General features: G+C 43.6%; 2 protein-coding genes across 6 annotated transcripts in view; one reads left to right on the forward strand and one right to left on the reverse strand.

The window, feature by feature from the left end:
• On the reverse strand, nucleotides 1-26,066 carry EIF4EBP2 (eukaryotic translation initiation factor 4E binding protein 2). The gene is made up of 3 exons (XM_073353599.1): nucleotides 25,692-26,066; nucleotides 10,441-10,617; nucleotides 1-8,897 (listed from the first exon to the last, which is right to left on the reverse strand). The coding sequence occupies exons 1-3, from the start codon at nucleotides 25,828-25,830 to the stop codon at nucleotides 8,866-8,868; spliced, it is 348 nt and encodes a 115-aa protein (XP_073209700.1). The 5' UTR covers nucleotides 25,831-26,066; the 3' UTR covers nucleotides 1-8,865.
• Nucleotides 1-27,888, forward strand: part of LRRC20 (leucine rich repeat containing 20) — a 152,338-nt gene that overhangs the window by 13,909 nt on the left and 110,541 nt on the right. For 3 of the 5 annotated variants that reach the window (XM_073353592.1, XM_073353593.1, XM_073353594.1), the window contains exons 2-3: nucleotides 22,460-22,605; nucleotides 22,771-25,613. In XM_073353592.1, coding sequence (XP_073209693.1) covers nucleotides 25,410-25,613 — 204 coding nt within the window. In that variant the 5' untranslated portion in view covers nucleotides 22,460-22,605; nucleotides 22,771-25,409. The remainder of the gene's footprint in view (nucleotides 1-22,459; nucleotides 22,606-22,770; nucleotides 25,614-27,888) is intronic. The other 2 variants (XM_073353591.1, XM_073353597.1) reach the window with 2 other exon arrangements.

Consider the following 27,888-nt stretch of genomic DNA (forward strand, 5'->3'; position numbering starts at 1 on the left):
TTTAATATAATCAAGATCTTTATTGATCTCATAACAGCAACCATTGGTGAGAGCTTTTTTTTCCAAACACCTGTTTGTTTCAAGAACAGTAAAAACTGAATTGTACAGAAGTTGCCCAATGACTTTTCAAGCAGTCTCTGCTTTTCAGCCAAAATCACATTTAAAATTGAAAGGGGATGGGGTAGGAAAGGGAGAAAAGAAGAAAGTGTCAATGGGACTTTTTAAAATTTATAAAGACTTTAAGAACAGTGAGTTTATAAATATGTCAGACACCCATGAATTGTCATAAGATTGGTACTGTCCTCTATGCTCTCAAGACACCTTCACAACTCAGCTAAGCTGTTTCACAATGATGCAAACAGTTTTCCTATCTGAGGTGAAGAAAGGCACTGGGTCACCATCTTGCAGTGATGCAGATATGGACATGGGAAGCAGGATGGGGAAATCACTGTTTTATTCCCAGTCAGTAGGGACCAAGGTGCTCACTGCCCTTTTTTCACTCCTGGTGTGATTAACAAAATGGTTAAAGTTCACTCCTGCTGTATGTTCCTCTTGGCTCCTGTTTTAGGTCAGTTAAATCCTTGGATTTTGGTTTTTAGAGCAGTTTTGTAGGAAGAATCACTCTGCTAGAACTGAGGCTTCACACATCCACTGTTTGCCCTTTGTACTTAGCAAAGTTAGTCTTCCTTGTGCTGCTTCATCTTTCAAAGAATCCAACAACACTTCCTGCGATTTTAAGTAAAATATATTTATTTTTATATATTTGTGTGTGGATTATGAACATCTACCTACCCACACATTTATATTTGCACACATTCTGCTCCTGCTCCCCAGTGGAGATTTCTCACTTAATGAATAGCCAACCAATTTTGCCAGATAAGTTATCAGAGCATACTTCTCAACCTGCCAAACGTTCTATGTGGGATTAAGTCACAATGACGGAGGCATAGGACAAGCATCTTAAAATAATGCTGTGTAATAAGTATTTCTTTCTATAATCTCAATTTTATTATTCAGAATTTCTTAGATTAATGTACAAGAACAAAAGAAAACACATTCCATGCTCACGTGGAATGAGGGGTGAATTTAGTTTGAAGGGGCGATTTGAGAGGTGTGCTGTTGAGCTTTACAAGAGTCCCCACATATACTACATCACTCCCTCCCTACCAAAAGGCATTACAAAAACCTCCGGCATGAGTTCAGAGGAAGGGGCTGTTTTCCCTAGACGGACAACTAGGGGAAAGAATAGATAGAAGGGGGTCACTGAAAACTAGATGCTGCAACAATCTGAGTGAAACATTCATATAAAAATCAGTTATCAAAAAAGAGGCAAGCCCTGCATCTTTGATGCCAAATGAGTGCCACTACAAAACTACATTTGAGTTTAGATCATGGGGAAAATACTGATTTGTCATAAAGTGGTATTTTTCAAATGTAGCCAGGGGCAGTATTATTAACAAAGAACAGGCACTAGGAATTGTGGAAGAGCAATATTAGCTCTAAAAGGGAAGGTGCAATGGGAGGAGAATGGTGGTGAACCCAGACAAGACACCCCCCCACACTCCCAGGCTGATTTACATCAACAAGACCATCAAGTTTTGGGGGTGGGGAAGGGAAAGTTACCAGTTAAAATTTACAAGGTAAATAGTTCGGAAATACAAGTGAAAAATGAAATTAAACACACACAGAATGACAGTGTCCCTGCAAAGATGCAGTACTCCTTTCTTTAGCTAAGAACAGTGGTTAACTCTTTCCCAACCAGATGTTTGGATTTTGTTGTTTGTCTCAGTGACTGGATTCTAGATGTCAACAAAAAGCCCATGTGTTCTGGGGTCATGTAGAGGTTTCCTAGATATGAATATAGAGACTGGGAAAAATTAAACAAGACAAAGACAATTATGAGGAATGTGTTTTCCTTAAGGACAGAGTCAATTCCACGTGCAAGATGATAGCAGCCTAGGGAGGATCACAGTGCCCTCTGATGGCAAAACTGGTGACAAAGTATTATACCACAAGGAACCCACATGCAAGAATTACATTTGTCTTTTCAACAGCATGGAAAGAAGCCCAGTGCTGCTGACTCTAAATGATGGAACCTGAATGCAAATGGTCAAGGTACCAAAAATTTGGGATTTTTTCAGCTGATAGACTGCTAGGGAGGGGAGAAAGAAAGATGAGCTGCGCTCCATGCCACCTGGCACATTTTCTGTTCATGGTAGAAATGAGGATATGTTTAACAGCAAATAGACATGAGAGAGACACAGAAGGCTGAGTGCAGGAAAGTGCTGAGCAAGCTTCCCACACATCTGTTAATACACCTGATTTATAAGAAGAATAAGTGTGTGACCAGTAGCACTTCTGGCTGCTTCCCAGCACATACTGCCAGTCATACAAAGTGCAGAAGCCCAAAACAGCCACCAGGCATGGGGTTGATACCAACAACTCATTTCATTTGAAAACTAAACCACATTTGACTCCTAATATCTAGAGATGAAAGGAGAATGCTCATTGCAAAATAGAAACCCACTGGGCAGGGTGTAACTGGAAGCTATTTTATCCTTCCCTCCTCTCCCCAAGGTCAGTTTCAGAGAACTGGCACACAGGTCCAGAGGAGAATTACTGTATACACAGACTGAACAATTAGATGATTAAGCAGAGTTAATTCAAAATGGAAGCATGCATTAGGACTGTCACAAAGGTGCTCAATTGCCAATACCAAAGCTTAAAAAGGAAACTACCACTTTTTTAAAGCTTTGTACACCCTGGACACTTGTGACAAAGGCTTATTGGTAATTGTCCCATAGCTCTTGGCACTGTAAATCAGCTAACAAGTATTTTCAGAAGTGGACCTTTACTCAGACACAGAGAGGAATGCTGTTTTCAGTGTAGTCAATTCAGCACACGAACCAGCATCAAAAATAGCTACATGATACTATTTGCAAGAAGATTTAACAGATTGTTTTGGATTTAATGTCACACCTTAACCTCCCTCTAGGAAACAAAACTCCCTGGAGAAACCCTTCCCCATCCCATGCTGTAGATGGACCCTCTTCTGCAATCCGTTCTCTTAACACGGACTCCAGCACCTGTGCAGAGCCCCACTGACTTCAGTGGGGTTTCACACCAGCACAGCGATCGGTGCTGTGCAGGATTAGAGCCTGGGCTTTCACTAAAAGCATAAAACTCAAAATCAGGAAAAACTGACAATGGTTACACAGAAAATCAAGGTGAGATGACTGTCATTGTCAGATGTGAAGGTTCACTGCAGGTTTCTTTCTATATAGCATAAGTCACTATTATTCTACATCAATCAATAGGAGTCATCTTACATAAGTTGTGATCCTTCTTTCAAAGCTCTGCACGCCTTCCTCAGAGTAAAGATGAAATGAATTTAAACCTAATCAAGTCTAAACAGGCAACACTGCATCTTTGAGTTCCCTGTGTTATTGTTCAGTTTAATTCATTTTAAAAAGAAAACACAGTATTTAAACCCCCTTCAAAATAAAAATCAGCATGGAGAAGGACCAAAGCAAAGCTAATGGGAAAATTGGTCATGCCAGCCAGGACAGTGGGTCATTTGAGAGGCAAGAGGGTTTTTTTGTTTGGTTTTGAAAGGTGTGATTTTTCTCAAGGCAAGGAGTGTTTAGGGGCAGGGCTGGCTCTGGGCCTGGTGCTGCTGAGGAACAATGCCCCAATGGAAAAGGCTAAGGCTAATGAAACCAAGGCAGGCAGACATCTTAAAGCATTTTCTATCACCATCCACGTGTGCCCATAGCAGTCCTGGAGGGAAGGATGCAGTAACAGTACATCCATCTCCATCTTGGTTTTAAAAAAAAATGTGTCAAAATTTGATACTCATGGAAGGGAGACAAAGAGCCCTAGCTAGAGCCAGGCACAGAGTGAGACTGTTAGTTTGCCTTCAGGCAGCTCTGCCGCTATCCCCCCTCAGTAGTTTCATCCTCTCTCTCTCCTGAGCAGCAGCCGCCCATCATCCCAGACTGGTCTGATCTATGCTGGGCAAGTTTTCCCAAAAAGCTTAACTGGTTTTAAAACTAGTTCAGCTAACCGATTTTGAAGCCAGTTGGAGCCGTAAGGTAGACCAGGCCCCAGACAGTTTGAACTGTTTGTTCACTGAACTGGTTTAAAAAAAAAGAAAAAAGTGTTCTGCAGGTTGTGAAATGAATTCAGTAAAAATGGTTCAGGGCACCTGGAGTCTAATCTACATGACAGCTCCAGCCAAACTGACAAGTGGTTGGAATTCCCTTAGCATAAACCAAGCTACTGGGTTGCAGTTTTATGAAGTGGAGTAGTAGGAATTAGGATGAACCTGCTAGATTCATTTTTACTTATGGTCAGAGACAGAATCCGAACCCAGGTCCCTGAAGGTGAATAGGTTCCTGCAGTAACCCAGTGCATCATCCAGGCCCTATGTTTTAATGGTTAAAAATAAGGATTAAAGCTGATCATATTAGGTAAGAGGGAGCTGTTTCCCCAATCTCTGAGCTAGTCCCAAAGCACAAATTAGAGCAGTCTAAGGGCTACTCTAACTTGTTTTAGCTATCAAGGGGCCAATACAGGAGCCAAGGGTTACCTTAACTTCACCCCCTGTGCTGAATGCAAAGGGGGGGAGGGGGCAAGTGTAGGAACTGCTATGATGGCTCTGCACTACCCAAGGACCTCACTATGCATGGAGAATCCTGAAGCAGCCTAAAACTGGTTAAAAAGGGCACTGATGGAGTGATACAAAGCTGCCCCAATGCACGGAAAGATCTGACCTGTAATTTCTGGGACACAAAAATGTAAGTGCAAAATTTAGGTTTAATAAAATAAAGAATTTACAAAACTGAACATTTTCATCATCACCTTTCCTTCAGTTTTAACAAACAGAGCATTTAGATTGGATTTACATGTTACCCTGCGTTGTGGTTGTGGTGCTTAAGAACCATAAAATAACTGAATATTTTCATTGTCCACTTTCACTGGAGAAAGTAAATACGGAAGTGTTATTTAATCCTTCTCATAACACAAGAACTAGGGGTCACCAAATGAAATTAATAGGCAGCAGGTTTAAAACAAACAGAAGTATTTCTTCATACAATGGACAGTCAGCCTGTGGAACTTCTTGCCAGAAGATATTTTGAAGGCCAAGACTATAACGGGGTTCAAAAAAGAACTAGATAAGTTCATGGAGGATAGGTCTATAAATGGCTATTAGCCAGGATGGGCAGCAATGGTGGCCCTAGCTTTTGTTTGCCAGAAACTGGGAATGAGCAACAGGGGATGGATCACTTGATGATTATCTGTTCTGTTCATTCCCTCTGGGGCACCTGGCACTGGCCACTGTCAGAAGATAGGATATTTGAGCTAGATGGACCTTTGGTCTGGCGTAGAATGGCCGTTCTTATGTTCCAAAGCTAAGTGTAGTGGAAATAGTAAACAAGAATTATTAATGGATAAAAATACATTAATTATATTTTGTATTGGTTTTATTAACAAACAAGACACGACATGTTTAAAATAAATTGTTTTTAACCTGATGGTGCCATTTTAAATGGCAAACAACTGAATTCAGATTTTGATTGTTCAACTAGGATGACACCAAGGTGGAAGGTACGTTAGGTTCCACCCCACACTGCTGGAGTCACAGATGCAACTGATGGCCAAAGAGAGCAATCAGCAGCAGGAGGAACAGAAATGCAGATTTTAATCAAAATCTAAATTCAGACTGAAAGTGAGAGTGTGGGAGTGTGACTGTGTGGAATTGCTTCTTACAGGGCATTAAGGTTACAGGACACTGCACTGACCAAAATAGGTGAGAACTCTATCCAAACTGACTAGCAAAGTGAGAAAGTTTGTTGAGTGCACTATTTTTATTCAGTCATCATTTTTCATGGCACCATGGCATGTCCAGGGGAGCTGGGTGGGGGGAGAAGAGATAAAGCACAAGACAGTAGAGACCCATCACTGCACAAAATGCTGGTGCTTTTAACACGATCTCCACTTTCATGACATCCTCCTGTGCTTTTTTAAAAACATACATTTTTATGCTTTCCTATAACCCCTATTTGCATTGTATCTGACAGTCTCTCAAATACTAATGAATTTATCCTCACAACACCCTTGTGATATGGGAAAGTGCTGTTATCCCTATTTTATAGATGGGAAACTAAAGCACAGAGAGACTAAGTCATTTGCCCAAGGTCACACAGGAATACCGTGGCAGTGCCAGAAACAAACCCCAGATTTTCCTAATCCTACTCCAATGCCTCAACCACCAGACCATCTTTCCTCTCTGGATGCTTGTTTCTTGCCTTGGGTATTTAAAAAAAAAATTAAAAAATACATCTCAAGTTGACAGCAGTCAGAATGATTTCTCCGGCTGACAGCTAAGAGGATTGTTGCATAATGGAAGCTCTTGGTGCACCGTACACTTAAGGATAAATTTTCAGTTTTGCAACAGGATTTTAGCTGCACAATTCTTGTTATAAAAGAGTCAAATAGCTGAACCCCGGGTAGCGCTTTGAAAAGTTTAGAAGTTACGAACAAAACAAAACGTATCATTATGATGAGCAAAGTGACTAATAATACCTTGTCACTGCCCATTTCTTCTTCCTGTTTCTCCCAAATCAACTCTGCTTAGTTCACTGACAAACCCAAGTTTTTACTATTATCAGCACTACAGAGCAAATCTGGATTCTGTTCTGCCTCATCAACAAAACTGCCTGCTAAATTCCAGAAACTATTGTTAGTGATGATGCATGAAGCAGAATGGGAAAGGAAAAAGAAAAAAAAAAAAGGTCAAACTGTTTCCTACATGAGGAGGAACTCGCAGTGCACTTTATAAATATCTGAACTGAACAAATTGGATCTGGGAGACACAAAGTAAAACTGAGCTTTCTATAGCATCCTTCATACTAAACAGAGGTGGCATAATGCCAGAGAATAAATACAGAATATAGAGATGTAGTTTTAGTCACTTCTCTGGCCATCACCAAGCTTTAAGGAAACACTGCATTTCCCAGATTCAGGAATAGACTCTTTAGTGTGAGATCAAACATTACAAAGGGTTTTTGTTCCTGTGTTATTTACATGTTGAAGGGAAGAGGGAAAAATAAGAGTTTTTCAGGAAACCTTCCTTCCCCAAAGAAATATTTTACCAGGAAAGTGCCCCTTTTGCATACCAAAAGAGAAAACAGGGTCTTTTCCAATTTATAACTGAGCTGTGTAAATTTCTGACTCACATGTCAGATACACAGTCTCCCAGCTAGCGGGGCAATGGGAAACAAGTCCAGCTACAGTTTGAGCAATGCCCTCAGCAAACTAAATCAAACCCGTCAAGAACTTTCAAGTGGCAAGGGCAGACAGGAATTGGCCAGAAGCACCACATTCGTGTCAAAATCCACAGTAGTCCAGCTAATCCCTTTGGCAAGATATGGACAGAAGCAGCCCTGGACAGTGTGGAACCAAAAATGACCCACACAGATGAATGTTCACTTTTACAAGTCAGCCAATATACACCCCAGCAGTGAACATAAAAGTTGCCAACAACTTGGAGGAAAAGTAATGGAGTCAGTGAATGACAGGAGCACAGTGAACTATGAATGGAAGGATGGTGTAAGATGAGAAGCGATGACATTTGCTTTTTCCCTTCAGATGGGAGGTCTTAAAATTGAAACTATAAACATTTAATAAGTATATTCATTAAAACTGTTAGTGGGGAAAAACACTCCTCCTAATGCAAGAGAGATGGGGGATGTTGGAAATTAACCATTACTGCAGTACCTTCAATACAACAGTCTACAGGGTGAACCAGCAAAGAAATCAGGAGACACTAACAAGGGCAAAAGGGCAAAAATGGAGGAAGTCCTGAGGATAATATAAGATACCCATCCCCCATATCCCAGAAAAAAAAAAGTTTTGATTTCGCATTGATGAACTCACTCAAAGTACTCAGGGAATAAAGGGTTAAGTTTCCGAAAGTGAGAAGTTCTGGGTGGCATTCCTTTGGGATGGAAAGAAAGGAAGAGGAGGAATCAGCAGTATAATGAACTGAATAGCTTCCTCTAAATACACACAACATTAAGAAGTAGTATCAAAAAGAAGTTTGGCAGCAGGATAGAAACCAAGGAGGTACAGGAGCAAATGAATTAAGGTTATGCTTCTCCAGAAGAGAACATGTTACACTGCAGGGCACACAGAGTCATGGAGACAGGTCACAAGTGGGACTAGTACCCAGGTTCCCCCAGAGTTACTCAAGTGAGTGCTCTGGCCACTGAGGAAAAGCAACTCAGACTGAGCAGAGACTCTTACCTGTCTCCCACTATTCCTTGCAGTTTCTAAAATGCGAGTGATCGCAAGTATTTGAGACACCATATTACAACTGGTTACTTGCTGTGCACACATAAGCCCTTTGTGAGCTGGGATCAGGCTGAAGGGAGGGGAACAGGGAAAATGCCATCTCCACTGAGCATAAATCCACTAGTCCCTGGCCCCTTTGCTGTTTGCAATAAATATCCAATTGGTGATGGAGGTACGTTCTCACTTGTGTATGGTTTGACAGGGTGCCTCTAAAGTGCGAGATGCCAAGGTTCCACTTGGAGTGTTCCTCAGCTCTGTATAATTTGACAAGGGCATCCATTCAGTCACAGAGCAGGGAAATGGGAGTTAAAAAAAAAAGGGGGGGGGGAGCAGGGTTGGGGAGCTAGTCTTCTTATCCTTTGGCACTTGGAAGATGAGGTGGGGAGTCTGATGGAGACTGCTGCTACCGCTGCCTCTTCCACCTTTCAGTTACTGATCCTATTAGCAGAATCGAGTATGTACAGGTATCAGGAATTGCTGCTTCTCCATGGTTATGCTCTGGGGTAATCAGATGTCCATCTCAAACTGAGCATCATCCCCTGGCAACAGAAAAAGGAGAGCAGCATTAGAGGGAGATCTCAGAAAGCCCTCAAGAGGAAAGACAATCCCTACATACCTCCCAACCCTATTTCCTAATATAACTTCTGGTAAATAATATAATGGAAGATTTCATTCCCATAATTAACCTTGCACAGCAGATAGGGCAAATTAGATAATCCATTATGGAAGAACATGCTCTTCTTGGGAAATGCTGCAATCACTTGCAGTGTGCATTAAGGACAGAGTGGACAGCCCTGTCTCAGTAATCATTAGTTTAAGTTGGCAGCCTTTAAAAAAAAAAAATCACCAAAATGTCACAAATTTTTGTCAATTTATTTTATGTTCTTTATTTGTAAAAGGCCCTATGAAGCTCAGTAACAGCCTTGACTTCAATACAAATGTCCTAGTTATTGCTAAATATTAATTAATGCATGTACAGTCCTATGAACACGTAAAGAGCTGTATTACTGCAAAAGATACTTTGTCCCCTTGAAGTTACAAGCATTGACTCTTGCTACCCACATCTGATTTTAAAAAAAGATAGTCTGAAAGCCACCCAGTGGTCCATTGTCTATGGGGAGATATGATACAGCAGGAAACAGTTACCTGTTTAATCACACCCCTGTACACATAGGAGTTTTTGATCTTCAAATGTGCTTTCTGCATTTTTTATAAAAGCTTTTCTACCATGGCAAGAATGGCCTGCACATTGGCACTCTCATCTACCCAAATGCTCCCTGCTTCAAAAATCAATCAATCCTGACCCAACAAACAAAAACACCGCCCCCCCCCAAACAAATTTTTCCCAAAAGAGGGAGGAATACCAAAAACTTTATGAAGTCCACTAGGGACTTCACTATGGCTAGCAATTTTCTATGGAAGATGCTTAGGAGCAATGGATGGCAGTATAAAGTTCTTACAGCTATTAGGAATGTAAATATCATTTAAAAGGTTAACCAATTAAAGGGAGAAGGGCTGGGGTTGCTCTGGGCAGTGAGACAGGCGCTGGGTCGTCGGCTGGCTGGCGGGGTGGGACCGGGCGCAATGTGTGGTGCTGCACAGCCAGGATCTGGCCAGCACAGCCGTGGTCCAGCCGGCGGTGTGTGGATTAACAGTTAAGGTCCATTAACTGGTAAGCCTAATGCCTACTGGTTAACCCGTTAACATTTTACATCCCTAACAGATATACAAAACCCCTCTAAACGTATTATTTCATATGACGGATTCAGGGTGCAAAGCTTCATGGGGGGGAAGGGGAAGAGGAAAATGAAGCCATATGTATGTTAAATATTTCTGAAACCAGACGAGTCTTTTTTACTTTCCCTGAGACTTAAGCAACAATTACTGAACTACTATGGGGGGAAAAAAAATCACTCTGAAAAAGGAAACCTACTGTACATACTAAATTTCAGGCTGCAGGTATTTATATATAACGAGCCCATCACTGATATCTGAGCACAAGATCTGCTAAAGTCAAAAATAAGGGAGCTATAAAGAAGTTAACCAGAGTATCAACCACTACCATCACCCAGTCTCTCTTACCCATTGCAGTCTTCCTGTCATGATTGTTCAGATTGTTTATTTCCACTTTGGAATCCTCAACCATGGTACCAGGACTGGTAACTCCTGGAATATTTGGGAGATGGCATGGTGGGGTCTGAGCCATGGGGGAATTGCGGCGATCCAACAGAAACTTACGGTCGTAGATGATTCGGGTACCTAGCACACAGTCAGACAAAAGGAGAAAAATCAGCATGTAAGAATATATACAGAACGTGAGTTGATAATGACGTGTCAACGTGAGCAGGCTTTAGGTGGGCAAACTTTTTGGCCTGAGGGCCACATCTGGCTATGGAAATTGTATGGTGGGCCACGAATGCTCACAAAATGGGGGTTGGGGTGTGGGAGGGGCTGAGGGCTCTGGCTGGGGGTGCAGGCTCTGGGGTGGGGCCAGAAATGACGAGTTCAGGGTGCAAGAGGGTGCTCCGAGCTGGGACTGAGGGGGATCAGGGGTGCAGAGTCTGGGTGGTGCTTACGTCAAGCAGCTCCTGGAAGGAGCGGCATGTCCCCCCCTCCGGCTCCTTTGTAGAGGCATCGCCAGGCAGCTCTGTGCGCCGCCCTGTCTGCAGACACCACCCCTGCAACTCCCATTGGCCGCGGTTCCTGGCCAATGGGAGCTGCGGGGGCAGCGCGCGCAGAGCCTCCTGGCTGCCCGCATGTGTAAAAGCTGGAAGGAGACATGCCGCTGCCTCTGGGAGCCACGCAGAGTGGGGCAAGCCCAACTTCACTCCCTGGCTGGAGCGGGCCAAGCCCCGGACCCTGCTCCCCAGCGGGAGCTCGAGGGCCGGATTAAAACATCTGGAGGGCTGGATGCAGCCCCTGAGCTGTAGTTTGCCCACCCCTAGTTTAGACGAAGGAACCACTTGGAGTCCCATTCTCTAGGCTGGTAAAATGAAAAGAAATGAAAAGCAGCATTTGGGCTTGGGAGAGGATATGTCAACTCCAATCACTTCCTGTTGCTCTATTTACACAATGGCACTGCCTTTTAACTCTGTTCAAAAGCCAGTTTTCCCCCACTCCTGCAATCCTAAAGAGGCACCGATTAAATGCATGTCACCAGACCATATAGGAAAGAAAGCCCCAACACCCTACATTCAGGTGCTCTCAAGTCAGAACTATGTCCAGCACTGGAGAATCCACCCTTGAGCCAACTCATGGTGCCCTCAAAATGAAAGGATACAAAAAAAAAGTCTTAACTTGAAACCAGTCCTATTTAATAACAACTCTCTCTCCCCCCACTCCACATTTCAGTCTTGTTCTGTTACCTAAGGAAGTAATAAAGGCAAGGAACTGCTGGGCAACTTCATTTCAAACTGTTCAGTGTTCTCTCAAACTGTACAACAAATATCAACATTCCATATTTCCCCACCTTATAAACACCAAATAAACGTAAGTAGACTCGCTTCAGTTTAACATTATAGACGCAACGAAGTCCAAACCAGACTTATTGACCATCCTTAACTTTTACAACTTTTTTGTTGTTATTAATGCAGTGTTTGTGAAAGGAAACTGACAGCTCTGGACACTGAAGTCTTCTATTTATCCATAGTCTCAGATGACATGGACAGGATAATGCAAGTATCCTCTCCAAAGTGCTCCCAGTGTAACCTGGTGGGACTTCTAGGGGATTAGGGGAAAGGACAGTTGTATCAAGCTGTACAATGAGATACTAGTTGTCACCCTTGCTGGCCTCTGTATCGATGAGCGTTAATCATGGTGACAGTTTTGTGATGTGGACTGCTTCCCACTGGTACGATTACCTGTACTGAGCCCATTTAGAAAGGATCGAGTGAGTGAAAGGGGATGGGGAGTAGCATTCTATGTCAAAAATGGCATTACCTGTTTCCAAGTCTCACTCACACTCTCACACACACACGGTGCTTCAATAAGGCCAATTTCACAAAGCTGAAAATAATTATGAGCCAAATCAGCTGAGAGGAGTAATTTAATCAGAAAAATGTGAATGTAATTGGGAATCATTTAACACCACCTTACTTACTGCCCAATAAGCTACAATCCCACAACTGGAGGAAGAAGGCTGTGCTGGTTAAAAAACAACCTAGTTTAGAGAGGAAGCAAAGGTAGCTGTAAAAAATAACAAATGGAAGAAAGCAGAAGCTGATGGTAATGAATATAAATCAGAAGTTAGGAATTGTAGAAAACTGATAAGGGAAGCCAAGGGACACAAAGAGAAATCTATGGCCAACAGATTTAAGGACAATAATGAGTTGAATACATATATTAGGAACAAAAAGAATACTGACAATGTTACTGGCCCATTTCTAGATGGAAATGATAGAATTATCAATAATAATGCAGAAAAGGCAGAAGTGTTGAAGAAATATTTCTCATAATACGGTGATAACACTCATTCCATTCTACGAGTATCTCTGGATAATGTTAAGCAGAAGCTAAACAGTTTTAAGTCAGCAGGTCCAGATAACCTGTGTCCAAGAGTTTTGACAGAGCTGTCTGAGTAGCTCGCTGAACTGTTAATGTTGATTTTCAAGAAGTCTTGGAAAAATGGACAAGTTCCAGTAGACTGGAAGAAAGTTAACATAGTACCAATTTTTAATAAGGGTAAATGGAATGATCCAGGTAATTATAGACCTGTCAACATGACATTGGTCCCGGCCAAGATGTGGAACCTGATTAATAAAGAACTAAAGGAGGTAATGTAATTAATAACCCTCGGCATGGGTTTATGGAAAAGATCCTGTCAAACTAGCTTGATCTCTTTTTTTGATGAGATTATAAGTCTGGTTGATAATGGTCATAGTACTCATGTCATACACTTGGACTTTTGTAAGCATTTGACTTGTTACCACATGACATTTTGATTAAAAAACCTAGAAAGATATAAAATTAACATGGCACACATTAAATGGATTAAAAACTGGCTAACTGATAGTTCTCAAAATGTAACTGTAAATGGGGAATTGTCATTGAATGGGTCTGTTTTTAGTGGGGTCCTGCAAGCATTGGTTCTTGGCTCTATGCTACAACAGGGGTGGCCAACCTGTGGCTCTGGAGCCGCATGCGGCTCTTCAGAAGTTAATATGCGGCTCCTTGTATAGGCACCGACTCTGGGGCTGGAGCTACAGGCGCCAACTTTCCAATGTGCCGGGGGGTGCTCACTGCTCAACTCCTGGCTCTGCCACAGGCCCTGCCCCCACTCCACCCCTTCCCGCCCCTGAGCCTGCCATGCCCTTGCTCCCCCCCAAGCCTCCTGCACACCACAAAACAGCTGATCGGGAGGTGCTCATCGGCGGGACTGCCAGTGGGTGGGAGGAGCTGGCAGCAGGGGAGTGGAGCTGATGTGGGGCTGCTGACCTATTACTGTGGCTCTTTGGCAATGTACGTTGGTATATTCCGGCTCCTTCTCAGGCTCAGGTTGGCCACCCCTGCCATATAACATCTTTATCAATGACCTGGAAGAAAACATGAAGTCACCACTGATAAAGTTGGCAGGTGACAAAAATTGGGGGGGTGGTAAATAATGAAGAGAACAGGTCACTGACTGAGCGATCCAGTTCACTCTGTGAACTGGACACAAGCAAACAATATGCATTTTAATATGGCTAAATGAAAGTATCTACATCTGGGAAAAAAGAAGAAGGCCATACTTACAGGATACTTACAGAGTTTAACCAGAACGTCGGGGGGGGGGGGGGGGGGAGAGGTAGGAAGAAACAAGGGGAAATAGGTTACCTTACATAATGACTTAGCCACTCCCAGTCTCTATTTAAGCCTAAATTAATAGTATCCAATTTGCAAATGAAATCCAATTCAGCAGTTTCTCGCTGGAGTCTGGATTTGAAGTTTTTTTGTTGTAAGAGAGCGACCTTCATGTCTGTAATTGCGTGACCAGAGAGATAACACCATCCTGGCCACTATGGATGTAGAAGCCCTCTACACCAACATTCCACACAAAGATGGACTACAAGCCATCAAGAACACTATCCCCGATAATGTCACGGCTAACCTGGTGGCTGAACTTTGTCCTTACCCATAACTATTTTACATTTGGGGACAATGTATACCTTCAGATCAGCGGCACTGCTATGGGTACCCGCATGGCCCCACAGTATGCCAACATTTTTATGGCTGATTTAGAACTAACGCTTCCTCAGCTCTTGTCCCCTAACGCCCCTACTCTACTTGCGCTATATTGATGACATCTTCATCATCTGGACCCATGGAAAAGAATTCCACCATGATTTCAACAATTTCCATCCCACCATCAACCTCAGCCTGGTCCAGTCAACACAAGAGATCCACTTCCTGGACACTACAGTGCTAATAAACGATGGTCACATAAACACCACCCTATACCGGAAACCTACTGACCGCTATTCCTACCTACATGCCTCCAGCTTTCACCCTGACCACACCACACGATCCATCGTCTACAGCCAAGCCCTGCGATACAACCGCATTTGCTCCAACCCCTCAGACAGAGACAAACACCTACAAGAGCTCTATCAAGCATTCTTACAACTACAGTACCCACCTGCGGAAGTGAAGAAACAGATTGATAGAGCCAGAAGAGTTCCCAGAAGTCACCTACTGCAGGCCAGGCCTAACAAAGAAAATAACAGAACGCCACTAGCCGTCACCTTCAGCCCCCCACTAAAACCCCTCCAACGCATTATTAAGGATCTACAACCTATCCTGGAAGATGACCCAACACTCTCACAAATCCTGGGAGATAGGCCAGTCCTTGCCTAACGACAGCCCCCCAACCTGAAGCAAATACTCACCAGTAACCACATACCACACAACAGAACCACTAACCCAGGAACCTATCCTTGCAACAAAGCCCGTTGCCAACTGTGCCCACATATCTATTCAGGGGACACCATCACAGGGCCGAATAACATCAGCCACACTATCAGAGGCTCGGTCACCTGCACATCCACCAATGTGATATATGCCATCATGTGCCAGCAATGCCCCTCTGCCATGTACATTGGTCAAACTGGACAGTCTCTATGTAAAAGAATAAATGGACACAAATCAGATGTCAAGAATTATAACATTCATAAACCAGTTGGAGAACACTTCAATCTCTCTGGTCACGCAATTACAGACATGAAGGTCGCTATCTTACAACACAAAAACTTCAAATCCAGACTCCAGCGAGAAACTGCTGAATTGGATTTCATTTGCAAATTGGACACTATTAATTTAGGCTTAAATAGAGACTGGGAGTGGCTAAGTCATTATGCAAGGTAGCCTATTTCCCCTTGTTTTTTCCTCCCCCCAGACGTTCTGGTTAAACTTGGATTTATGCTGGAAATGGTCCACCTTGATTATCGTGCACATTGTAAGGAGAGTGGTCACTTTGGATAAGCTATTACCAGCAGGAGAGTGAGTTTGTGTGTGGGGGTGGGGGGGTGAGAAGACCTGGATTTGTGCTGGAAATGGCCCACCTTGATTATCGTGCACATTGTAAGGAGAGTGGTCACTTTGGATAAGCTATTACCAGCAGGAGAGTGAGTTTGTGTGTGTGTGTTTTGTAAGGGGGGGGGGGGGCGCTGAGAAAACCTGGATTTGTGCTGGAAATGGCCCACCTTGATTATCATACACATTGTAAAGAGAGTCGTCACTTTGGATGGGCTATTACCAGCAGGAGAGTGAGTTTGTGTGTGGGGGGGTGGAGGGTGAGAAAACCTGGATTTGTGCTGGAAATGGCCCAACTTGATTATCATACACATTGTAAGGAGAGTGATCACTTTAGATAAGCTATTACCAGCAGGAGAGGGGGGTGGGAGGAGGTATTGTTTCATGGTCTCTGTGTATATAATGTCTTCTGCAGTTTCCACAGTATGCATCCGATGAAGTAAGCTGTAGCTCACGAAAGCTTATGCTCAAATAAATTGGTTAGTCTCTAAGGTGCCACAAGTACTCCTTTTCTTTTTATGAAGGAAAAGAAGACAAATTTTTAACTGTGAGAGTAACTAACCACTGGAACAATGTACCAAGGTTTGTGGTTGATTCTCCATCACTGACAATTTTTAAAATCAAGATTGGATGTTCTTTTAAAAGATCTGCTCTAGGAGTTATTTTGGGGAAGTTCTATGGCCTGTGCTACACAGTAAATCAGACCAGGTGATCAGAATGGTCCCTTCTGGCCTTAGAAACTATGCAGAAGATTAACAAAGCATAGTAAAGGTCAGAGCTGTAGGGAAAGACAGAAAACAATAGGTTTTGGAAATAGTGCATCCTTGTACATTAGGATAAATGGGGATGTGTGTCAAGGATGACAACAAGTTTGGAAGCCAGGAAAGCAGGCAGTGTGGAGTTAGGCTTGGTTTTTGTTGTACACAAAGGTAGATGAAAAGGAGAATGAGAGACTGAATAAAAATGAGCAAGAGAGGAGAGATGATTGAGGGGGTTAAGGTCAAGGGGTGAGAAGTGAAGAGTGTGAAGGCCACACCATTACAGTTCGTTGTACGTGACAGCACCTAGCAGCCCAAGTTATAGACAGGATCCCATAATGCTAGGTGCTGTACAAATACAGAACAAAAAAATAATCCTTGCCTCAAAGAGCTCAGCGCTGGATCCCAGGATTAAGAGTAGGGGTGGAGGGGATGGAACAAGAATTCATGGCAGATGTTTTCAAAAAGAAAAAATTGACACCAATTGTTAAAAACTTGGGCTGAAAAGGAGGTACAATAGGTGAGTGGGTTTGAAGAGACAGTCAAGGTGAAGCAGTCATGAGGGCTGTGGGTACAGGAGTCCATCAGGAAAGAAAAAAGCTGTTTGGCATATTAAGTGATAGAGATGATGGCAAGGAGGATCTATCTGTAGTGAAGGAAGTTAAACTTTTCTCCAGAGGCACTCAGCAGCATGGGGACAGGAACCGAGGAAGTGGGGGAGGTCCAATGCTGGAAACTGATGAGTTGGACGGAGCGTCCAGGAAAGGGAACAAAGACCCTGGTGTGAAGAAGAGAGAGGCCTTGAAAATGGAGACCCTGGAGTTAAAGAAAAGTAGTATCTGTCAAGGAGAGGGGACAGCAGAGAAATGGAAGGAGGTAGGAATAGCCGTGATGGACTGGGATGAGAGAAGTTAAAAGGAAGAGAGGTGATGGTCACAGATATAACAGACTAAACATCTTTGATTGCTCTTCTATGAAAAATGAACATATTATAGTTCAAACACCTTCTGAGCAGCTGATGGTTTAAGGAAAGACAGCAACACTGCCTGAAAGTTCAATAATTAACTGGAACCTAGGAACATAGAGGCATCAGCACTGGGGAAAGCTGTTTAAATATCCCGCACCAGGATATACTGGCATTTCCTTGGGCCCAAAGAAGAGTCCAATCCTCCTCCATGCCTCTCCAAGATTTCTCTCGCCTTTCTACCCCAAGTATCAAACATATTACTCACACACTTCAGAACTTGTTGTCTGAGCAGGCTTCCTGCTCTAGAAAGATCCTAGAACCAATAGCAGGGCCTCACTTAGATGTAAGAGTTTCAGACAGTCACAGGTTGTATCCTGTGGATGCCTATTTCATAGAATCATAGAATATCAGGGTTGGAAGGGACCTCTGGAGGTCATCTAGTCCAACCCCCTGCTCAAAATAGGACCCGAACTAAATCATCCCAGCCAGGGCTTTGTCAAGCCTGACCTTAAAAACCTCAAAGGAAGGAGATTCCACCACCTCTCTAGGTAATGCATTCCACTGCTTCACCACCCTCCTAGTGAAAAAGTTTCTCCTAATATCCAACCTAAACCTCCCCCACTGCAACTTGAGACCAATACTCCTTGTTCTGTCATCTGCTACCACTGAAAACAGTCTAGATCCATCCTCCTTTGGAACCCCCCCTCTCAGGTAGTTGAGAGCAGCTATCAAATCCCCCCTCATTCTTCTCTTCTGCAGACTAAACAATCCCAGTTCCCACAGCCTCTCCTCATAAGTCATGTGTTCCAGTCCCCTAATCATTTTTGTTGCCCTTCGCTGGACGCTTTCCAATTTTTTCACATCCTTCTTGTAGTGTGGGGCCCAAAACTGAACACAGTACTCCAGATGAGGCCTCACCAATGTTGAATAGAAGGGAACAAAAACATCCCTTGATCTGCTGGCAATGCCCCTACTTATACAGCCCAAAATGCCATTGGCCTTCTTGGCAACAAGGGCACACTGTTGACTCTTATCCAGCTTCTTGTCCATTGTAACCCTAGATCCTTTTCTGCAGAACTGCTGCCTAACCATTCGGTCCCTAGTCTGTAGCGGTGCATGGGATTCTTCCATCCTAAGTGCAGGACTCTGCACTTGTCCTTGTTGAACCTCATCAGATTTCTTTTGGCCCAATCCTCTAATTTGTCTAGGTCCTTCTGTATCCTATCCCTACCCTCCAGCGTATCTACCTCTCCTCCCAGTTTAGTGTCATCTGCAATCTTGCTGAGGGTGCAATCCACGCCATCCTCCAGATCATTAATGAAGATATTGAACAAAACCGGCCCCAGGACTGACCCTTGGGGCACTCCACTTGATACTGGCTGCCAACTGGACATGGAGCCATTGATCACTACCCGTTGAGCCTGACAATTTAGCCAGCTTTATATCCATCTTATAGTTCATTCATCCAGCCCATACTTCTTTAACTTGCTGGTAAGAATACCGTGGGAGAACATGGCAAAAGCTTTGCTAAAGTCAAGGAATAACATGTCCACTGCTTTCCCTTCATTCACAGAGTCAGTTATCTCGTCATAGAAGGCAATTAGATTAGTCAGGCATGACTTGCCCTTGGTGAATCCATGCTGTCTGTTCCTTATCACTTTCCTCTCCTCTAAGTGCTTGAGAATTGATTCCTTGAGGACCTGCTCCATGATTTTTCCAGGGACTGAGGTGAGGCTGACTGGCCTGTAGTTCCCCGGATTCTCCTCCTTCCCTTTTTTAAAGATGGGCAGTACATTACCCTTTTTCCAGTCGTCCGGGACCTCCCCCGATCGCCATGAGTTTTCAAAGATAATGGCCAATGGCTCTGCAATCACATCCGCCAACTCCTTTAGCACTCCCAGATGCAGCGCATCTGGCCCCATGGACTTGTGCTTGTCCATCTTTTCTAAATAGTCCCAAACCACTTCTTTCTCCACAGAGGGCTGGTCGCCTCCTCCCCATGCTGTGCTGCCCAGTGCAGTAGTCTGGGAGCTGACCTTATTTAAGGAGGCAGAACACTCATTTAAGAGCAGAAACTACATTGTCAGGATTGAAGATGTAAAGTGCAAGGTTTCACTCCAAGATTAGAACTGCAGAAAGACAGAGAACACTATTTTTAATCTGAAGTGAAGCTACAGTCAGAAAAGTCATCGTCATGTCCCACTTTTAAAGTATTTATCGGTTGCTTCTATGATCAGATCTTTTCAGTTTCAAGTCAAAACAAGATTTTTCCAGCTGCCAGTGGTGCAAGATCATCCTGGTGTACAAAAAACCCAAGCTGTGGTCCCAGATCATCCCTCACCACACAGGTTCTGGAGAAGAACTAGACAGCCTGTTGGTGGACGGAAGGAAGAAAATAAGGCACTTCTCTTCTGCAGTGCCACAGCTTTATTCCAGAGCTGACAGGAATAAACTTGGTTTTGACAGTACACGGAGATGACTCAAAAGACACATGAGGAGCATGAACACAACAGAACCATTTTGTAATCCCTTTTCTGACCACTAAACAGTACAGAACAGACACAAAAGTAAACTAAGAAAAGGCATTTAAAATTATATGCACGAAGCTGTGAGTCAGAGCAACAACTTGCAGCTCTGAGTGAATCAAGTCTGTTCCTTAGAAAAATAAACGTTTAAATGGATCAAACACAACCTTCGCATTGCTAGTTTAAAGCTAATCAGAGTTGCATGTTTGAGAGTTACACTCAGAATTTTTCTAGGCAATGCGTCTCTCAGTCATTCCACACCTCACGGGAGCATCAGACATCTTACCCAGAAGCAGCTGTTTTGCAACAAGATATTTTGTATCCTGTCCAAAGCTCTTTGTGTTTGAATTGCAGAGGAACACCTGAAGTCTTATTTTATTCCTCCCCCGCGCCCCTTGCACAGCAACAAGAAGGAGCAATGGGTCCTGATCCTGATTAGGGCTTCTGGGAGATATTATTTAATATTTCATGTACTACTAATAGGGAACCAGCTGAAATATTCTTCAGAAATTTTGCTACTTAGATTCAGGGGGCATCAGGAGTCCACAAAATATTTTCCTACCTCCGTTCAAGAGGGGAAAGAAAAAGAAAAAAACCAACCACCCAGTGCCTTAGTTGTTCTCAAACTGTGGGTGTTGAGAGATTACTCCAGTGATAAGCTGAAATAAAAAGCACACTTTGCAGCAAAGGAGCCTCCTGAGAAACATGAAATAGTAATTGCCACTAACAGAACGATGAAAAAATAGTCAAGGGCACCCTCCCAGAAAGAGGGTAGTTCGCAGGGACCTCCAGTCCTGTTTTCTGAACTGGTAATTTTTAAGGGGACCCTTCACCAGGACTGCACATGTAAAGGCACCTCTGAAGGCAAGAGTTAAACACTGGATCAATTCAAAACATTCCCAGAAACTGTCTACAGAAGGAAGTTATTAAAGGCAGGACCCCCTCTTTCTTATAAGAATTTCTGTCAACGTGGGAAAACAGCCAATGTCCATGACAGGTGATAAGGTATAGTTGGTGGCTTTCAAATTAAAGCACTACCATGAACTCAAAAGGACAGGCAACTGTTTTCTGAAAACAGAATGGACTCTGTACAAATGGGACGATCTATCCTAGCTATAGCCTCCGCATCGTCATTCAGAATTCCGTGTTGCCTGTCCTTAGCTTCTACCGGCTCTTGCTGCTCCCTAAGCACTGAACTAGGATTCTGTTTTTGTACACTCCCTGTCCCCTACTGTTGTCCTCAGCCACACTCACAAATGTTAGTCTTCAATACTCTGTTCCCGAGGGCTCTGCACTAGCTCTTAATTTTCTGATAGCTGGGATAAACTCTTACCTGTGTCACTTATGAAAAGGACACCATTAATATGAAGTTAGTTTAAAAAATACAAATTTAACAGCTACCAATACTAGGAGTTTTACAATCATGTTTTTCTTTTAATATATAAAAAAAAAAAATATGGGTCTTGCACAACAGCGAGGACAGAGCAACGGGGAAACAGTTAAATAGACTGGCCAGAAAGTGCTGTCAGAATGTGCAAAGTAAATAAATTAAAAATATAGATTTCCTTCAACCGCTAATCTCGGTTATAGTGATTTTAGGCATTACTTACAACAACAATCAATAAAAATTCAGATAGACATAGACGCTTTATTTTGGGAGCATCTTTCCAGAAGGCAACAATTCTCAGGAGCAGGGAACTGGATGTTGTTGGTTCTATACCTGACTCTGCCACTTATCTCTTATAAACCTGGGCAAGTCACTTAGCCTCATAAGAAAACTGAGGCCCAATCTGTAAAATACAGATAAATAATACAGTCCTATTTCCTATCTTTGTAATGTACTTTGAGATCCTTGGATGAAAGGTGTTTTAAGTGCAGAGCGATGGCACCAGTGATATTTTTGACATCACAATTTGGTACTTGAGTAGACGCTGCCAACTGTAAGACCTAGAAGAGGGATATCAGAGACAAAGCAGATCTGGATTAACTGGCAGAGTGTGGGACGAAGAAGTTTGCAGACTGTCTGCTTGTAGTGCAATGGACTCAAGCTAGTGCCATATGTCCTTCATTTCCATGAGTGATACATTTAAAAGCACCAAGATGTAGCTACCAATGATTTATTCAAAATCTTTATATTCAAATACTGCTTTAAAATAAACCCATCAAGAACACTCTGAATGGAGGGAAAGAAAATCTGAACTGTATGAAAAATAACTTAGCATCAGTACTGTCTAGCATCCATGGATTTGACCCTGTAAACTTTTAATGAAGTCCTAAATATTAACTATTATTATAAAAGAATATTCAGCACATTAACTCACACTTAACATTATTTCTTCTTTTAGGTTCCCAGTATGGATCAACAACTCATTCAGAAACACTCACTAAACTGTCACACCTACAACTGAACCAAGGGCAGCATTCCATGTGGCTTGTTGCAGAAACCATATGAGGTGGAAGGATTTTTCTAGTCCTTTTTTAATTCAAAAAGGTAGGGGAGTTCATTTTTGAGGTCTGTCTTTGTTTCCCCCTCACTCCCACTTTGATTTAATTAAAAATTTCTCTCCTCCCACCCTTTATATTCATCATTCCCTTTCACATTTCTTCTGTGCATCTCTCCTCATATTTATTTAACTATGCGTCTTCCTTGTTGTAGGATTCTGGGATCGCCCAATGAAAACATTCTAAATGTTACTTCTTCCCTGAATATGCCAGGCTGAGAAGATGGACCTTAGATCCCTCTATAATCCCATCAAGGCACAAGCAATGACAGCGAAGTGAAATTAACAATTCCAGTCAACTGCATTCTGCTGCTCCTGCTGGGAAAGTGCAGTGCTGGTAGGAGAAGGGATGTGTGCAGGGAAGACAATGCAAACTCGCTCAGCTCTCCTCTGCACCCCAAATTCTACAGCATCCAACACCCTTTGTACCTCTCTTACTCCTGTTTATAATTCTGCAGCAGGAACAGCAAACAGATTCTACTCAGTTTCATTCTGGTGCTTCTGGGTAGCAGCAGTACAGATGTGAAGCTCTCATGGGGTATTCTTGCCCCAGAGTAATTTCTAAAATGTAGGCTAATTAAGGAAAAATAGGAACAGAAAGTCCTGCAACCCTACTCTTAACACACAGAACCCCACTGTAGACTAATATAAGCCTGTGAGGTCTGATACAATTTTTGAGAAGGTTAAACGACTGGAGTATCACTTTGTAAAATTTTTAAAATCATCATTTGTGAATATTTTAAAGATTTGATACCACCAGCACGATACATTCTACAGTGTCACACCAAGTAGGGATTTCACAACCCACAGTAGACTCAGAACAAGTATTTAGGTAACATGCATTTATTAATATTTTGTCCCTTTTATCCAGCTTTTTTTTATCACATTCTGCACATACTTCTAATAAATCTAGTTATTTTCTTTCATTTACAGATGACCTTCAATGGCAATCCACCTCCAGCCAACACAAAATACCATAACAAAATCAAGACCCCACTTAATACCTTAATAGACAGAAAAAGTTTTAAAATATCTAATATGGAGGAAGAAAAAGTGCAATGATGGAAGTCCATTACACAGGAGGATGCAGCAATATTACACATGGCCTGTAAAATACACACATCACTAGAACTGTATTTGCTACTTTCTGGAAGCCACAGAAAAGTCACACTAGTGTTTACATTTTTATAGCTATGTGCAAAGCGAGCAAGGGAAGAAGTCAAGAGACAGTGGAGGATAAGCCTGCTTCTCTAGCAGATATCAACATACATATATACAAACCTGCCCATGCCCAGCAGAGAAAAGTTAGGGACACAAGAAAAATAGGATAGAGCAATGATGTGGAACTCACATGTTCACATAATCTGCATAATTTGTAACAACGAAAGGGCAAACAACACCCAGTTTAAGAGGAATAGAAGCAATCTTGAGCCTAAAATGAAGTGGAAATAAGAGGTTTGGGCTTTGGGAAAACTATACTGCAAAAAAACAGCAGGTTCTCATCTCTGAATATTTTTGTTTTATAGTCCTGTTTGACCATAACGAAAATTACAATAGAGTTCCACTAATAATTTCTTTCCACATATTTTACCACTGATCTAAGCCAGGAACCAGGGCACTATTTTTAAAGCGACTTTGAAAACTATTGTGAAATGACTGTTTGGCTATTTAATAACAAAACAGCTTTGCCAACTGAAATATCTGGGAGTGCTTCCCCAAGAGGTCCCCCTCAGGGGAACAGAGTAAATATTTAGCTCAGGAACCCTGTCTGTATGCACTCTACCATTCACACAACGTTTAGGCTAGATAACACATCATGGGATTTACTGTTAATTGATGTTTATTTGGGGTGGCGGGGAGGAATGATTTCATGAGTCAACCTTGTCTTGGAGGAGATGACAAGGTTAAGCTTTAGTTTTTAAATACAAATAGGGTATCTGGTGCTCCTATGCCTTGACTCCTATTTAGCTCTGTTACTAATAAAATCAACAAGAGCAGCAGGCATATCAATAGGTTTATACAGGCCTTGTTGTCCAAGAACAGGCCTACACGGAGATTGCTGCACAGTCTACATCCATGTTAGTTTGCAGTGCAAAGTTAGCACTTCCTTAAACTGAGCCCTCCACTGGCTGATGCATTTCTTTAGTCAGAGCTAAAAGAATCCCAAGCCCCCTTGATAATGGCCAGAGGCTGGTTCCACACTGGGGTGCGTCCCGAGTTCTCGGTGAAGTTCATGTTTCTCTCCCTCCTGCAGCTGCTGGAGAATTTCCCCCCCTACTTCTCCTCTCTTATTGTGCAACAGACACGGGCTTGTCCTAGACTCCTAGGCCTTGTTTACAAATATCTCACTGCTAGCCCCACACCAAAAAGGGAGAAGGAGCCTGGGGCCCAGTGCAACTAGGCTCCAGATCCAGCACAATCTCCTTCCCTCCCCTCCATCCTTCCTTCCGAATAAAAAACAAACATTACAAATACATACAGAGGGGGGAAAGGGCCCTTTTAGTGCTAGAGGCTCTCCTCCCCGCTTTGTACAGCGATCTCTGGTACACCTATTTCTCTCTGCTCCCCACCAAAGCCTCCGGTCCTGTGTAGCACTAGCCGATACCCCTTTGCTTTGAGATCCCGGGGAAGACGACAGAAAAGAGGTAACCCTATAGACGAGGTCCCCATCGCACAAGGAGTAATAAACCTGAGGGCTTCAGAGAAAGTGGGGGTCGCGCCTAGTCCGCTTATCACCATCTGCACTTTCCCGCACGGTCTCCCCCTCAATTGCACCCAGTGTAGCATTACTCGCATGTACTTCTCTGCTAATCCCCCTCCCCCATTTAATTGCATGCGCTTTCCACGCTCCCCCTCCCCCATTAAAACTGTCAGCTGTGTAACGCTAACTGCACGTACTTTGCCGCATCTCTGTTCTCTCCCTCCCGTTAATTGCATGCACATTTCCCCGCAGCCGGTTGCGCGGACCCCCGAGCGGTTGCCTGCAGCCCGGAGCCTGGTGCGTGTACGGAGGGAGGCCTGGGCCTGGGCCTGGGCCTGGGCCTGGCCAGCAGGGGTAACTGGGGGTGCTCTTTACCTCCAGGAGTGGTAGAAAACAGGGTCCCCCCGGGCGTGGTGCAATAGTCATGAGGTAGCTGCGTGGTGTCGCTGATGGGCACCGTCCTGGTGGGGATGGCCCGGCTCTGGCTGTGCTGGTGGCCGCCGGAGGAAGACATCGCCCTGCTCCGTTGTCCCGGCTGCTGGGGGAGGTAGGTGGCGGGGTGGGCAGAGACGCTGAAGGAGGAGGTGGTGGAGGCGGCGGCGCTGGACTCGCTCCGGGGGCGGGGGCAGCGGCCGCCTCTTTTCTCCGGTGCCTGGGCGCTTTCTCTCCGTCCACCGCCTCCACCGCCACCTTCTCCCTCGGCCTCCGCCAGGAGCACGAAACCCGGGGCGGGGGCCGACGGCCGAGAAGGGCGGGGCGGGAGGGGAGGGGAGGAGCAGCCCGGGGGGTGGGGGCGGCCTGTGGCAGCTGCCGCTACGCGGGCTGGTGCGGGAACGTGGCGCTCCCGCCAGCGCTTTGTGCCCCCCGCTCCTGGGGCATAGCCGGGGGCGACTCGCCCCCTTGGACACAGGCCGCGCCAGCGGGGACTCAGCCCCGGCTCGCGAGCTGCTCGGGTCTCCTGGGCCGAGCTCGCCGGAGAGCCGCACGTAGGGCTGGCAATATGCTTGGGACACACGTGCGTGTTCACTACCCCGTGTGCACGCAAGCCTGTGGTGCAACAGTGCCTTGCAGGGCTCGCTTTTATTTTATTTATACAGATTACTAGTGGTGCCTAATAAGGCACTTTACAGACCAAAAATAAAGACAGTCACTGCGCGGGGGGGTTTACAATCTAGATTTCTGACGGTGCGAGGAGGGGGAGTGATGGGGGGAGGACAAGGGATGCAAAAAATAAGGCCCAGAACATCTAATAAGTAGTGTACCATATATAGCAACAGCGCTCTCTGCCTATTTTTTGTAACATGGGATTAAATAATAAGGAACTGGAGCTCCTCTAAAGAACATACGTGTTGCTCCTAAGTGGTGGTTGCTCTGAGGAGGTGATGCTGTGGACAAGCATCTACTTACTGTGGGAAAGTTAGATAATGGCACCCACATACATAACTTAAACACAGCAGCCTGGAGATGCCTGTAGAGCATAAATGACTAATATTTGGATTTTTTTAGTCTAAAGTTTCAAAATAAATCATGCGATTGTCTCTAAAAGCAACTTGGATTTTTTTGTCCTTTATCTTTTTTCTCTGAAGTCTCAATTATTTTTCTGGTTGGTTTTTGGACTTTCATTTTAAGTATTGTCTCTGCCTCTTTCTTACATCTTCATCCACAAAATTGGCATTGATTGTGCTAGTGCGATTTTGTAACCTAAAGTACCATGAAACCAGCTTTCTTGCAATATTTTGCTGTAGTGCTGTTATTTTTTATTAACTGTGTCAGGGTAATTAGGGCAACTTTATTATCATTACCATACTTATATGCTGATTTGTTTAGTGAAATGTCTGAGGACAAGTTAATTGCTATCAAACTACACTGTGTATTTTGTAATTCTTGCAAACAACCAAGCTCTGCTGTTGGATGCCTCAGGAGATAAGAAGTTAAACCTTTCATCTCCTGCCCACTGGCTGAAGTAATGATGAAAGTAATGAGTGGCAATTTGATGACCTGTGTGAAATGAGCAGGTGGTCTCAATCTATTTCGTAATGGACAGGTGTCCATATCATAAATGAATACATAGCTGTAGCGCTCATTGGAACCCTTAGTGGTGGTGTTAGGAGAGAAGCTAATGATTAACCAGGCATGGAAACTGAACTACCTTCACCTTAAAGGCCCAGTTAAAATATGAACATTTTGCCAGGTCTTAACACAGCTGTCAACAGTAACATTAGCTGAATAGGAGCTGAACACAGTTCAGTGGTTAGCTGGCAGGTCACTGAACACAATTTGTAGTATATTGACTCCCAAACTCTGTTCAGCCCTCATTCAGCTAACATGGCTACTGCCAACAGTGTTCAGAAACTGTACAATTTCCAAGTGTAGACAAGCTGTAGAGATGCAGGTGATCGTTAAAACACATTTATGGAGCAAGATTAAGAAGCTTGTACTGTCAGTGCCTATGCTGAATTTTCCTGGGGAAAATCAGTCTTTTGCTTTATATTTTTTTTAAAAAACAAAGGGTGGGGAGAAAAGACATAGTCCATTAGCTTGAACATTTTACTGTTGTGTGTGCAACAAAGTA

The sequence above is a fragment of the Lepidochelys kempii genome, chromosome 7 (assembly GCF_965140265.1).
Source record: "Lepidochelys kempii isolate rLepKem1 chromosome 7, rLepKem1.hap2, whole genome shotgun sequence".
Lineage (NCBI taxonomy): Eukaryota > Metazoa > Chordata > Testudines > Cheloniidae > Lepidochelys > Lepidochelys kempii.

Coding starts and splice junctions, on each gene's coding strand:
- EIF4EBP2 (XM_073353599.1), bottom strand. CDS start 25,830: ATGTCTTCCTCCGGCGGCCACCAGCACAGCCAGAGCCGGGCCATCCCC. Junction 10,618..25,691: donor GTTTTCTACCACTCCTGGAG/GTAAAGAGCACC, acceptor ACTGTGTGCTAG/GTACCCGAATCATCTACGAC. Junction 8,898..10,440: donor TGACAGGAAGACTGCAATGG/GTAAGAGAGACT, acceptor TTCTGTTGCCAG/GGGATGATGCTCAGTTTGAG.